Raw genomic sequence first — 15,359 nt, forward strand, 5'->3', positions numbered from 1 at the left:
TGCCCAAACATAACAAATGCTCTGTATGTTGTTATTAATACGAGTTATAAAGAGTCAAACAAACCCAAAGAAAAACAGATCAGATCTGTGGTTACCAGAGAGTGCAGGGAGGAGGGGATATGGATGAAGGCAGTCAAAAGGTACAAACTTCCAGTTTAAGATAAATAAGTACTAAGGATAGAATAGACAACATGGTAAATACAATTAACGCTGCAGCACAGTATATCTGAAAGTTGGGAAAACGTTAAACCCTAGGAGTTCTCTTCATAAAAAATTTTTTAAATTTCTTTTCTAAAATTAATTATTTTAATTGGAGGTTAATGACTTTACAATATTGTAGTGGTTTTTGCCATACACTGACATGAGTCAGCCACGGGTGTACATGTGTCCCCCATCCCAAAACCCCCTTCCCCCCTCCCTCCCCAGCCCATCCCTCAGGGTTGTCCCAGCCACCGGCTTTGAGTGCCCTGTTTCATGCCTGTTTCAGGCACTTGGACTGGTGATCTATTTCACATATGGTGATATTCATGTTTCAATGCTATTCTCTCAAATCATCCCACCCTCACCCTCTCCCACAGGGTCCAAAACTCTGTTCTCTATATCTGTGTCTCTTTTGCTGTCTCACATATAGGGTCATCGTTACCGTCTTTCTAAATTCCACATATATGTGTTAATATACTGTACCGGTGTTTTTTCTTTCTAATTTACTTCACTCTGTATAATGAGATGATGGATGTTCATTAAACTTACGATGATTACTTCATGACATACCTAAACCATTATGCTGTACAACTTAAACTTATACAGTGCTATATGTCAATTATACCTCAATTAAACTGGAAGAAAAATAAAACAATAAAACAAAATAAAATAATAAAATAGGGGTAAGAGGACCCAGGAACTGGTTGGCCTCAGGTCAAAGGTGAGATGGTACAATTTAGCCAAGAGAGCCCAGCTCAGGGTGGCCATAGGAGGACCACCATCAGCATGCTCAGCCTCACATAGCCCAACTTCAGAAGGCAGAACGTGCACTGTGATTTAACAAAAATTTAATTCAAAGGCGGGGGTAAAGGTCAAGCCCTGTCACAATAGATACAACCACGAAAAAGGTCAGAGGCTTATTCAAAACAAGTTCACACGAATCTAGTGCAAAGTTCTAGCATCAAATACAAACCCAATTTCTGTAGTTGCTTGAAACTCAAGTTAGACTTCGACTCCTAGAAAGAAAAAACAACTAGATTTTAAAATATGGACCAGGCACTTACAAAATACAGCACTCAAAATGCCATCCAGATATAACTAAGAGGATTATGTTATAAAAAGAGCCGTTGAGAATCATTAACAAAAAGCATTAACAAAAAATAAAATATCCTTTAACACAAACAAAAGCTCTGCTGTCCCAGATCCATTTGTTCCTAATTTAATTACTCTCCAACTCTCTTTTTCAGGTGATTTCAAAAAATGAGCTTTCTGTGATTATGAGAATACATCTTTACGACCCTAAAGGTTATCATTCTTCTCTAATTAAAAGATGAACTGTATCAATAAAGTAGCTCCTTTTTTTTTTTTTTTTTAAATCTGTGAGGATCACTTTATGAGAATAAAGCCAAGCTAAGCTTGAAAATACTAATGATAAATCTTAGGTATTTGTGAGATCTAGGTTTCAAAAGATGAAGGAAATAATTCAGTGACCTCTCTTCCATGGTGGCTGTAAATAAGATGGATATTTACAGAAGAAAGATTACTCTATTGAAGAAAAGGCATTCCTTATACAATTAAGTTCAACAGAAGATTACTCATCCCCTTTGTAGAACACCAGGCGTGTGTCTGACTCTTAAAACCCCAAGGACTGTAGCCTGCCAGGCTCCTCTGTCCATGGGATTTTCCAAACAGGAATACTGAAGTGTGTTGCCATTCCCTTCTAGGGAATCTTCCCAACCCGGGGATCAAACCAGAGTCTCCTGTTTGGCAGGTGGATTCTTTACCACTGAACCACCTGAGAAGCCCAGGAAACCACAAGTGTCTGCTCGATGTCTTTTTTTTTCCCTTTGGTTGAGCTGGTTATTGTACACCTACTCATACTAAATGAACTTAGACCATTTATAAAGACTATGTTATCACTGAACCTTAGTATCATCAGATTAACTTCAGTGGAAGAATTTCAGAGTTCCTCTGCTTATCTTTGACTCCAGGGGGAAAAACAATGTATGTGAAAGAATAGACATGTGTACAAACCATACTAGGTGAAGGCATATGTATGTATGTATGTGTGTGTGTGTGTATACAACATATGTCGAAGTAACACAAAATATCAAAAAACTATAGGAACCAATCATTTAAACTTCACTGTGAAAAAAAAATATTATTAAAAAAAATGCTCGACTTTATTTTCTCTGCTCAGTTCCCAGAAGGACAAGTGAAATAGCTGAAAGGCAAATTGCAGGAGGGCAGTGAATGAAGAGCCAAGACCCAAAAAATATACCACCTGGTTATTTCTGTAACAGAGACACACAGATGCAAGATATACAAAGACCCATGCATGGCGAAGTCCATACAGATCTTCCTCGTATTCTAGCATCTAGCCAAGGAGAAAACTGCTGGAGCTGGAGGAAATGAAAATGTCAGGTAGAAAGGAATAGATTAAGAAAATTTTACAAACCCCAATCTCCTTGAAAAGAGGCAGAGGGAGTGGGGCATCTCGGAAACTGACAATGTGGTTCTCATCCCATCTTTGCCTATTCCCCTCATTCTCACTTAGCTGACTCCCTATGAGCAGGGCAGGAAGTCAAAAAAGCAGCAGCCTGAGGCGATCCAACCAGTCCATCCTAAAGCAAATCAGTCCTGAATATTCATGGGAAGGACTGATGCTGAAACTCCAAAACTTTGGCCACCTGATGTGAAGAGCTGACTTACTGGAAAAGACCCTGATGCTGGGAAAGATTGAAGGCAAAAGGAGAAGGGGACGAGAGAGGATGAGATGGTTGGATGGCATCACCAACTCAATGGACATCAGTTTGAGTAAGCTCCAGGAGTTGGTGATTGACAGGGAGGCCTGGCGTGCTGCAGCCCATGGGATCGCAAAGAGTCTGACACAACTGAGCGACTGACCTGAACTGAGCTGAGGCTAATGTAAATGCAGGCTACCTAGGGGCCAAAGGGAGCAGAGAGGTGCTGGGGTGATGGCCGAAGTGCTGAAGTCAGTGTTGGTTTGCTTGAAACCACTGAGTTGAAACAGCACATACGCGAGGCACTGCCCCTCACCTCGGAGACGTTTTGAAAGTTGAGGGAGGCATAGAAAGGAGAGGGAGCCACAGTTCATGACTGCCCTCAGAGACAGCAGGGCACAGAGATCTAGAGTGTCCCCACCTCCAGGGAGCTTTGGCAACAGCTTTGTAACGACACAGAACTCGTCTCCAAAATCTATTTCAATTGCAAAAGAGATTTTGGAAAACACTCAGACTTCTAGTTTGGTGTGGAAAATATCATTCAAAAACAACTATAGAAATGTTAAAATTTTCTTTTATCAAAAGCTATTTTACATTTCAATAAAAGAACAGGAGTCAAATATGGCTTAAAGGTCCAGATAGAATATTGTTTCTATTCTGAGAGAAGATCAAGTTGCAATTTTCAGAAACTGACCACGTATTCACGCGTGGGTCAATTTTGTGTCTGACAGGGAATGCACATCCCAACATTTGAGGCATGGCGCCTTAAGACAGAAAAATGCCAACAAAGCCCTTCAATTCCAAACCCTTGCATTATATATGTCCCCAAATATTTAATCACTTTTACATCCGGCACCATAAAAATCTGTGTAACAAAAATATGTAGGGGGTTTTTGTTTTATCTGTTTTTTTTTTAAAACACAAACATATGTCTTGTCCTTTGTTTCATTAACACTCACTGCTTTCAGTACCTAATACTGCAGAGAAAATAACTATTTTACCCAAGAAGAATCCAAAATAACTATCAAGAATATGAGCTTTTACATTAAAAAGAATGAAATAATGCCATTTGCACCAACATGGATGGACCTAGAGTTTATAACAGTAAGTGAAGTTAAGCCAGAAAGACAAATAACGTATCACTTATATGTGGAATCTAAAATATGACACAAATAAACTTATCTATGAAACAGAAAAAGACTCACAGACATAGAGAACAGGCTTGCAGTTGCCAAGGAAGAGGGGGGGATGGACTGAAAGTCTGATGTTAGCAGAAGCAATCTGGTATATATAGAATGGATAAACAGCAAGGTCCTACTGTATACCACAGGAAATAATATTCAGTATCTTGTGATAAATCATAATGGAAAATATGAAAAAGAACATACACATAACTGAATCAGTTTTACAGCAGAAATTAACAAAACACTATAAATCAGTTCAATTCAGTTGCTCAGTCATGTCCGACTCTGTGACCCCATGGACTACAGCATGCTAGGCCTCCCTGTCCATTTTTTTAAACTACAATTAAAAAAAATTTTTTTTAAGACCGAGTTATTACAGTAAATAAGTGACAACTGGGCACCCAGGGGCCCAGCACCCTCAACCATTTGCATACATGCAAATTCAGAACCCAACCTTCCCTCTCCCTCCCAAAGGAAAATACCTTTTAGTAAAAGCATTTCGAACCAGAACCAGGAAAAATCAAAAACATAAGGAAGGGATGTGCTGTGATTTATTCCTTTCACTCTACCTTTTCCCGAAGGTCCAGATGCATCACTGATCTTAAAAATCTGTCCATGTCCTCCTCCCCAGGGTCAGTCACCCGCCAACTTCAAGCTTTAATGGACTGTTCTGGCCTCCGACTTCATCCTTCCAAGACTCAAGTCTCCCTGTTCAAATGCCTCTGGGGCCCTAGATACACTCTCTCCTCAACCCTCAGAGTTCCCACACCTTCATTTGCACCTTCATTTCCCAATACCCCCTCCTCCAAACATCCTAGGCTGCAGTCCCATTACTGACGTCCCGTTTCCTGAATTCACAGTGCACGTGTTCGCCTGGGAGCACCCTCAAATTACTGCCACCCAGCCCACTCCTTACTTGCCTCCACACCCGCACCATCTCTTCTGCAGACGCTACCATTTCCCTGCTCTCTGGGCCCAGCCCCACCACCCGTGTCTTTAAGGACTGCATCCATCAGTTAACCCATCTTCTCCTTTAATGTCAACCTCTCCCTCTCTATCTCCATTGGAAGCAAAACCAACAGCCTGCCCACGATCCCCTCCCAGCACAGTCCTTGTGCTCTCAGCATCACTTTCTTTTACTCCTGGGAAGAGCCAAACTGCTTGACCTGCCTCCCTGTCCCCCTCCTCTTTCCACGCACCCCTCCACCTGTTGCATTCCATCTTCCATCCCACCACTCCTGATGCTGCTATTCTGTGAAACATTATCAATACCCACTGTATCCAGGTAACATTCTCCTGGCACTAGGAAGGGAGAGGCAAAGTCAAACATGAGCTCTCTGAGTCAGAAGTTCAAGCTGATAGCTAAATTCAGCCCAGAGATATATTTTATTTGATCTGTGTTGCAGTTTAAAAAAAATGAACTATTTGCCAAAAATGCGAGGTTCTGGAGACGACACACAAAAATCCGGATTATTTTGGCTTCTGTTAAAGAACCGAGAAACTCTGGCTGCACTGCTTCTTTCACTGAATGATAATCATCAGCCGGAGGGAGAAGTAGCTGCCCCTGGAATGGAGCCCTTGGCGCCTTCCTTCACTCACTGCCCGCCCCAGCAAACCTCCTGTGCTCATTTACTTTGATGGCCCCTGTGGGTAATGGAGTTTGAACACATGCTCTAGATCACTGCTGTCCGATAAAATAAAAATGTGTCACACACACACAACTGAAAATTTTCCAGCAGCCACACTTTTTAAATGAAAAGAAATGGGTAAAACTAACTTTAATAATATATTTTATTTAATCCAATATATCCACGTTACTATTTTCAACACGCAAGTGATAAAAGAAATTAGTAGTAAGATATTGTACCTCCTTTTCTTTGAGCTGAGGCTTCAAAAATCTGGTGTGCGCGTTAACTTTCCACACATCTCAACATGAACTAGCCACTTCTCCAGTGCTCAGTAGCCAAGTGTCTCTGCCATATGGGATGGCGCAGCCCCAGATGCTTAGTCTCTGTGGTTGGTATTGTTTAGTTGCTAAGTTGTGTCTGACTCTTTTGCGGACCCATGGACTGTAGCCCACCAGGCTCCTCCGTCCATAGGATTTTCCCAGGCAAGAATACTGGACTCAGTTGCCATTTCCTTCTCCAGGGGATCTTCCCAAACCAGGGACTGAACCCACGTCTCCTGCGTTGCAGGCAGATTCTTTACCACTGAGCCACTGGGAAAGCCCCAGATGGTTAGTGGTTAGTTACAAAAATCGCCTTGCAATCAGAAATAGAGAAAATGTTAAGGAGAAAGAGAAAACAAGCAGGGCCAAGGATAAGGGAGGACAGGACGATGTCAAGGAGCAGGCAGGGTGAGAATTAGAAAATAGAAGAGTAAGCAGGGACAGAGAGACAATGAATGAACAGCCCTGGTTCAGTCCTCCAAGGGAAGAAACACCCTTGATAGGCAGAAGCCGTTGACAGGCAATGCTGATGTTCTGAAGGAGGCTTTGGTGTTCTAAAAATATGCTGAACATTAGACAGGTGGTCACTATGAAAAGCAACTGGCAGACCGTCTGAACCCCAGTTCACACACTTGGCACCTCAAGAGGCAGCAGAATGAGTCAGGCTAATAAGGGGAGGATTCTTGATCAAGACGGGATTATACTGGATGCTTGGGGCTGGTGCACTGGGACGACCCAGAGGGAGGGTATGGGGGAGGGAGGAGGGAGGAGGGTTCAGGATGGGGAACACAGGTATTCCTGTGGCGGATTTATTTCGATATTTGGCAAAACTAATACAATATTGTAAAGTTTAAAAATAAAATAAAATTAAAAAATAAAAAATAAAGTAAATGGAGCTGAGGAGAAGTGCAATGAAGCAGGCAGCAAAGCGATCTTAAGCTAACATCCAAGGGGAGGTCAAGACTCAGAGATCATGAGGCAGGACAGGTCAACAGGCGTCAGTGATCCAGTCGTGGGGGTGTAATTTTAGAGGCCAGACAAGGAGACTGGGGTGCAAAACAGATAGCTGGGGTCAGAGACCAGCAACAAGAAACGCATCCCGAGCCAGACACCTCAGGAGGAGACATCACTCCCCCATCCCCCACGTGAGCACACAATGGTGGTCATATGCTCCCTTGTGCCCTCAGACATGAACCAGAATTAAAGCACAGGCTGAGAAAAGCCAATCCAGCAGCTGAGAGAAGAGGAGAGTGTCAAATACGTTTGCCAGCCATAAAAGGACTTGGAAACAAGAAGGCAAGAAGAACATCTTTCTACAACACAAAAGTGATTTTGAAACTTCTCCAAGAGAACTTATCTCTGAACAGCTCCAGCCCATCCATTCATCCCTTCATTCATTCAGCAACGGTTTAAAATGGTAATAAATGGTAATGGTATAAATAACAGTATAAAACGGTAATCCATTTTACAATGTTGATTCCATAGGTCCACTGTCCTAAGGCTTGCCAAATTCTATTCCAGCAGTGCAAAATAAGGTGCGATTGCTAATACAGAAGGGGCCTCTCTAAATAAAATCTGTAGGATTAGGAGGCTTGCCTTGATCCTAAAATGTCCAGAGTCCCATCTATCATGTGCCATAATTTTCCAGATTGGCTAGGGCCAAAAAGAATGGGAAATAAGGCTGATGTAAAACATCTCAAAAGAGATTTCATAGGAAAATTGTTCTCTCAAGAACATAATATGTGAGACTTTTAAATCTCATTATAATGAAAATGAAGTTTTCATGCTGCTTGCATTCAGACTAATATTGAATATGAATATTTGGAGACACTGGGGAAATTGTGGCCTGCTATTTTGCTAAAAAAAAAAATTCTAAGAAACTGGTATACATTGGAGGGAGAAATATATTTGCATACAATCTTGAATTGTTAAGGTTTAGTAATTACTTTTCACACCTGACTTATAAAAAACAATGTAAACTAGAAGAAAAAGTTGATAATGACAAAGACATCAAGATAGCGCATAAACCTCACCATGCAGGCAAAAATATAATAGTTTAAATGGTAGCAATAAAATCCACAAATAAAGACAGTAAAGTTTATTTGACAAGTGAAAAAAAATTACTTGAGGAACTTTATAGGAAGATAAGCTTATCATAAATAGGTATGCTTTGCACTGGATTTTCATGGAAATAAGCAAGATTACCTAAAGCAAGTTAAAACAGTATCTATTTCATTCACAAAAACAACCCCCTCCCCCCAAAAAGCCAGTATTCAAACAATGGCCCTCAGATATCAAGAAAAAGTTTTATTTAGGATATTTGGTTTATTGAGGCAGGGAAATATATAGTTTTTAGTAAGTTTTCCAGGAAAATTAATAAGTCAAAGCAAAAAATTTTACATTTCAAAAAATTAATTTCTGCTACTCTAAAACTGATGTCTGCTATAAAGCTGTAAATAACTATGATTTAACTTAAAAATCCATTATCCTAACTTCTGAATCTGCAGATTTTATCAACGCTTCCAATGTTATCTACACATACTCTTTACTCATCATCAGTCTAGAGTTGGCAAACATTTTGATAATCGATATAAGTGAAAAAAATCATACTACATGTTTCCTTGTGCCAAATATATATTATTAACCTTTAATTTTGTGAAATCATCCCCTATTTCCAAACGATGGAGCAACAGAAAACAAGAGGGAATATTTGTCCTATTTTCTTTACGAACCTGTTACTCCTACTTTATCCCTCAAAGTATTTATTCACTTTTTCATGATAGTGTGCACATATTTGCCAAAAGTTATATAAGATTTTTTCATTACTATTTAAAGAAGCTGTGATGTCACCAGTACTGCCTGGGTTAATTTTAGGCTACTTTTGCCACCACTGCAGGGAAAATAATTTACATCAAAGGACCAGCAACGCCCCTGTTGATTTTTTTCAGCCCCATTTACTTGCAATGGTGGCAGCGGCCAAACTTTAATAAACCATTCAAAAATAATTACAGCACTCAACTGCTAGTCTTTATTGAGACAGGTTTCAAGCCCATCTCAATTAACATATACCTGATAACACTTGCATTTATAAATACAAGATCCTTGTATATGTATGTGTGTGTGTTAGTCACTCAGACATTTCAGACTCTTGGCAACCCCCATGCACCAGCCTGTCCATGGGATTCTCTAAGCAAGAATACTGGAGTGGATAGGATTCCTTTCTCCCAGGGATCTTTCCAACCCAGGGATCAAACCCTGGTCTTCTGCATTGTAGGCAAATTCTTCACCTTCTGAGGCATCAGGGAAGCCCACAAGATCCATAGCTCTACACAAATTCACCAGATACACCTGATATTGAAGGTTATAGGAAACAATTCCGCTCCAGAGCAAAGCTATCCTTCCATCTAGCCCTTTCTCTGGAATAACCTGATGATGCCAATATTTTTTAAGAATGCAATCACACATTGAACTGTACATCCTGCTCCCAAATGTCCTGAGATCTCACCCTCACTCTTTCACTTTGAAAAAGCTTTGGAAAAGTTTCTAACACTCCTTCTAGGAGCTTATTTTTTAGATTATTAGGGGGATTTTAGTAGTTTTAATTATTTACATTACTTTTTAAAATTTGTGCCTTCCCCAAGTCTGCTGCTGCTAAGTCACTTCAGTCGTGTCCGACTCTGTGTGACCCCATAGACGGCAGCCCACCAGGCTCCCCTGTCCCTGGGATTCTCCAGGCAAGAACACTGGAGAGGGTTGCCATTTCCTTCTAAGTCATGCTATTTTAAGTAAGATTAAAGACACCTGAAAAATAGATAGCAAAAATTACACAAACCACATTTTTTAAACTTTTTGATACAGACTTTCTTTAAAAGATCAAATAATTAATAAAGCCAGATTTACTTCATGTCTAGACTTAATCTTAGAAAGTACCTTCCACTTTTTATTGGAGCTTTCCTATGTAATTTAGAAACTTTATCACAAGGAACGGATATTCTTCCTACTGTGTTTTGAAACATTCCTATCCTGAAACATTTCATACCCTGAATATTTTACTCACTTTTTTCAAAATAATTTTTACTCCTCTATGAAAGCAATTTTAACAAAATGAATTTGAAAAAAATAAAGGATTAGCATTCATAAACACTGCAAACTTTTGTTAAAACACTTAAAAAATGCAACATATTCATGCCTCACTCTTTAACGGACTTTCTGATTCCAGCAAAGTATAATTTTAGTAACTCATCAAGACAGAATACATAAAATTGGCACATTTTTGATATGCACACAAATTGAGAAAGCATCTTTCCCAACTGTGTTGCAGAAAATGAAATGCATCTGGTATGACAATATGGCCCAGCACGTGAACTAGAATCAGTGGGAAAAAAGGGGTTTCTTTTTTCTTTTTTTTCAAAGCAGAACCTTTTAAATAATGCACATGCCCCAACAGCAAGGCATTATTAAGTCTGCTAAACTGTTTCAAAGGTATATTTGACTGAAAAAAAACACACACACAATAGCAAGTAGGCTGGCAGGGGCAAGGGAGGTAGACTGGTTTATTCAGTTGTAATAATTATACAGCAGAGACTTCCAAATCTCTTTCCCAAGCAGTCCAAAATGATTTTTTTGCTTTTGCACCGTATCTCCACCCAGTCTCAGTGTATGCGCACATATGTTGTTGGGGCCTCGTGCTGGGCTAAGGGGTGGAGAGGTGGGGAGAGTGTTGCAGAACATGGCTAATGCCAGGAGCAAGCAGAGGACAAGAGAAAATTTGAGTAACCTGCTTTCTTTTGCAATGAATTTCCTTTTTTTGAGAGAAAGGGCTTTTTCTCTAGGCAATCTGAAGATGGATTTAAGGCTTTTAGCATCTTGTCTTTTATGTGTTCCCATCTGTGCTTATGAACTGTGAATAAAACTGAAATCTACATGTGCGACAAGCTCCCTCCCCATGCCCAAGTGTCTTCAGTGAGGAGGTGCAGGGAGAGAAAGGAAAGATCCCTGAGTCGGGCTGGAGGCCCCGGAGGGTGCTGCAGAGTTACACCTACTCCTGGACACCTTAAGGAGTCCTCGTCCAGCCCCAGGTTCCAGCTCCATTACTTCCTTCTCTCCAGAGGGGTGAGCCAGGTTCCTAGAGTTGGGCAAAGAGGCATTTAGGAGACTGAGGAATCCTCTCTGTGCATTAGTGAAAGAATGCTGCTAAAAACTGGATGTGGGACTCGTAACAGAAAACTGTCCACTTCTCAGGGCACAAGGTTTCATAAGCAGCAGATGCAGCGAATCAACAATTAAGCCTCAGGGCCTATTTTCCTGTCTACACTCCATCTATCACCTACTCTTTGAAAGATGGTTTAGCCTTTGTATTCCTCCTATGACTTCACTGACATTCTGGTTCTTTATAATGAAAAGCTTCTTTAGAACTATAAATGGTATGATCAATAATGTCATTTGTAAATGTGATATAAAAGATACGCAACGATGCATTACCGAGAACAAAGAACAAATTAATTCAGCTAATCAATCACAGAACAGATTCTAGGAAACTGGAATGTATTAATAGGCTAACTTACAAGTATTAATCAATAGGACTGAAGTTATCTCAGAGACATACAAAGTTCTAAAAGTGGTCAAGCGTAGCTGTCATGATGGAAAAACATTTTAGAGAATGACAAAACTTCTTTCTGTCATATGTTAACAATGTGACCTTGGAAAGATTCTTTAATTTCTTTGAGCATTGATTTCCTAACATATAAAATAGCAAGAACTTCTATCATGTAGGGCAGTTGTGAGGATTATATCATGCAAGTGCCCAGAATATTAATGAAGACACAGGTAATAATGTTTGCTTCATATTCTCTCAAATAGGTTTTTTGGTCTTTTGTATAGAATGTTCATATTTAAATAGCAGTATTTTTCAAATAAAGGTTGATAGCATCTGAAAACGTTTTGATAAAAATGAATATAGAGATTAATTCTTTCTATTGTTATGAAAATATCTTGCAATTCACTGAACTGCAAAATTATTTAGTAAGTTAACACTTGCAGAAATATGGTGTCTTTTAAAATGTTTTGATCATAAAAGTTAATAAAAACAAATGTAAACAAGTATACCAGCTCTAAAATTCTTATACATTACGATTACGTACATACTCAAAAATAAATAATTTTAAAATATATAGTATTCATCAACACTGAATTTAAAGCATCTTTGTAAAACCACCTCATTTTGGAGCCAGAATTAGGAGTTCTATTCAATTCTCTTTCAAGACAAAAAGGAAAGGTAGGTTCATTCAGGCTTTTTGTCAATACAATCTGTGCCTCCTCCTCTGAGAGTAACTGGAACCTTGTTCTAAACCATCAGGTATTTTCTAGAGCGTCAGTAACATCAGATTATTGAAGCAGTTGTGTTTATGAAACAAAGCGTACTAGCATTCTGGTTTACTTCCTGATTACACTAATACACTAGCCAATAAACTGTAAAAACTTCAACTGAAAGTCCATCTATTCCCATATCTTACCCTTCAACGCATGGCCTTATGTTTTTTGTGATGCAACTTCTCATCTAATTAAAGTTTTACTGTATATATCCCTAACCTAACTCATCAGAGTCAAGATAATGAGAATCAATATAAAATGTATTGGAATAAAAAAGTTCTTTAGGTCCCTGACAGAATGCAACTTTCAAAATACTTGCTAGCATGACCACGATTTGATAAACATTTACAAAAGTACACCGCCTCTAGGAAACCCTACAAAACCGAGGGAGTAAAAGCCGCAGCTCAGTGGAACGTTTTACAGATTTTTACTTGACTATTGCCTGACCCAAGAGTCAACATGGTGTACAAAGCAGCGTAAATTGAACGCAACTACTTTAGATGACTATAAAACAGAAAAAGCCATAGGAACATCCGTGTGACTAACTCGGAAGAGACACGCTGTCCACTTGTTAGACAGCGATCCACTCGCAGCAGGAAGTTTTGAGAAGGGAGGGCGGGAAGATGAAGACTTTTGCGCTTAAAGAGTTTCCCCAAGACATGACCTCACGTTTGCCTATTCGCATTTCTAATTTTCCCTGCAAGTGTGTTGGGAGTGCTTGCTTTTCCTTGGACAAGATGAGACTTAGCTAGACAGTCCTTTTAGGGGCTCTCCAAAAAAGTACGCATTTTATGTCTAACTTTATTCCTCTCCTATTGTGATGTGCTTAGTCGCTCAGTCGTGTCCAACTCTTTGCGACCCCGTGGACTGTGGCCCGCCAGGCTCCTCTGTCCATGTTATTTCCCAGGCAACAATGCTGGAGTGGGTTGCCATTTCCTTCCCCAGGGTCCTCTCCTATTGGGCTACCTTTAATACGTCCACTTTCATAGGCAGCTGAGAAAGCGACCCAAACAAGCTTCTAGCAGTAGCTGTTCTTTCTGTCCAAAGTCAAGTCAGAGGGCAAGTCAGAACTTTTCCCTCGCACTGTTTGATCCGCAGCACCCCTACCCGGCCCCTCCCGGGGTCCCGATTGCCCACCGCTGGAGGCGTGGCCCCGCGCGCCCGGCTCGGGCCGCGCCCACCTGTCACTCACCCCGCTGCTGCCGCGCTCCGGGCCCTTCTCCGGGGTCCGCGGCTCTGCCGGGCTCGGGGCTGGCTCAGTGCGAGGCGGCAGCGGCGGCGGCGGCTCCAGCAGCTGCTCCAAGCAGGCGGTGCCCGGGAGCGAGGAACTCTTCTGATGGCACAAGTGCGCCGCGGTGCCCCGACGCCGCGCGCCCTCATCCCGGGCGCGGTCCCCCCTCGGGGGCGGCTGGGGCGAGGAGGACAGCGAGGATGAGGCGGAGGACGAAGAGGGAGCCGAGTCTGGGGAGCGTCCGCCGGGAGGCGTTGCGCTGGCTGCGGCTGCAGCAGTGGCGGCCCCCGGCCCCTTTCCCACGGGAAGCAGATGCCCGCGGATCCGGCGGCGCAGCGTGGACCCTGGCTCGGCCCGGCCGGTGCCGCCGGGCTCCAGAGGCTCCGGCGACGAGCAGCACAGATTGGGCTGCGAGGAGGAGAAGACGCGGTCCAGCACTTGCTTCCGTTTCTTGAAGCCGCTCCACCGGCTGCCCGCGCCACCCAAGCCAGCCGGGGCATCCCGCCGGCCCCCGGGGGGCGGCGGGGAGGGCGACGGGGTGTCCGCAGTGCGGCGCTCAGGGCCCCCCGCGCGCGCGGCCCCGCCGCCCTTGCTCTTGCCCACCCCCAGCTGCAGGTTCTTCCACAGCCGGGCCTGAAACGAGGACGCCGCCGCCGCCGCCGGCTCGGGCGAGCCCGCCGCGGCCGCCCGGGGCTCCATCCTCCACCCCGCGCTCCTCCTCTCCTCTCCTCCTCCTCCTTCTTCTCCGCCCTCTCGGGCTGCGCCTCCTCCCGGAGCCCCGCGGCGGCGGCGGCCGACGCAGCAGCACCAGCCGGGAGTGACCGGCGGCTTCGGGCCAGCGCGGGGGCAAGCCGCCCTCGCCGCCGAGGTTCTCCCACCGCGGGACTCCGGCGGCGCCGGCGCCGCCTCCTCGCGCACCGACGGGGATGGGCTGTCGCTGCGGCCAGATCGCGGCCGCTGCAAAGTTTGTGGTTCCGAGCGCCGGGGCTCCAGGCCACTGGAGTCCCCCCTCCGCCCGCCCCCAGGCCGCGCCCTGGCCCCCTCTCCTCGCTGGCTCCGGACTTGGGGAGCAAAGCGCGCTCGGTCGTGCGCTCCCAGCCGCCGCGCCAGGGGACCCCGCAGCCGACGCCCTCAGGGCAGCACCTGTCAGCGGCGGGGGCGGCTGCTTCGGAACGGGGCGCGCGGGCGACTCATGCGACAGGGAGTCCTCGGCACGCCCGGGACCGTCCTCCAGCTCCCGGGTGGGAGGGCGAGCGAGGCGAGAGCCGGTTGGAGTTGGTTAGGGACCCGAGCCAGCTTGCTCCCCGGGAGCCGGCCACGGTTAGCTACCCACGCAGCTAGCTCTGGGCCGGCAGCGAGACGCGCCCTCCGACCATCTCGGTCCGTTCGATGAAGAGAGCCAGGATGGAAATCATGCGCCTTCCCTGGTTCCTGCGGAGCAGCCAGTGTCCACACCGAGAGGTGAACCCGCCCGAGTCCTGAGGCTGAACGCCGCTGCCTCCGCCCCGCTGCGCGCCCTGGGTCCAGGACCAGAGTTTGATTTCTTCTGCCTTGACTTCATCCCCATCCTCCCCTCCCCGCTCTTTGCTTGTGCCCTTAGTTTCTCCTGCAATCAGGGTCTAGAGGTTTCCGGGAGTCTGACAATAAAGCAAGTCCTGAAGTTGCAGGGAGTTTACCCGTGT

At 43.9% G+C, this 15,359-nt stretch overlaps 1 protein-coding gene across 14 annotated transcripts in view; it reads right to left on the reverse strand.

Moving 5' to 3' along the window:
* Positions 1-14,495, reverse strand: part of MCTP1 (multiple C2 and transmembrane domain containing 1) — a 572,148-nt gene extending 557,653 nt beyond the window's left edge. For 5 of the 14 annotated variants that reach the window (XM_070373142.1, XM_070373137.1, XM_070373149.1 and 2 more), the window contains exon 1: positions 13,639-14,491. In XM_070373142.1, coding sequence (XP_070229243.1) covers positions 13,639-14,376 — 738 coding nt within the window. In that variant the 5' untranslated portion in view covers positions 14,377-14,491. Of the gene's footprint in view, positions 1-13,638 lie in introns of all 14 variants that reach the window. The other 9 variants (XM_070373147.1, XM_070373146.1, XM_070373141.1 and 6 more) reach the window with 6 other exon arrangements.
* Positions 14,496-15,359: the final 864 nt, after the last annotated feature.

Source organism: Bos mutus, chromosome 7 (assembly GCF_027580195.1).
Source record: "Bos mutus isolate GX-2022 chromosome 7, NWIPB_WYAK_1.1, whole genome shotgun sequence".
Classification (NCBI taxonomy): domain Eukaryota; kingdom Metazoa; phylum Chordata; class Mammalia; order Artiodactyla; family Bovidae; genus Bos; species Bos mutus.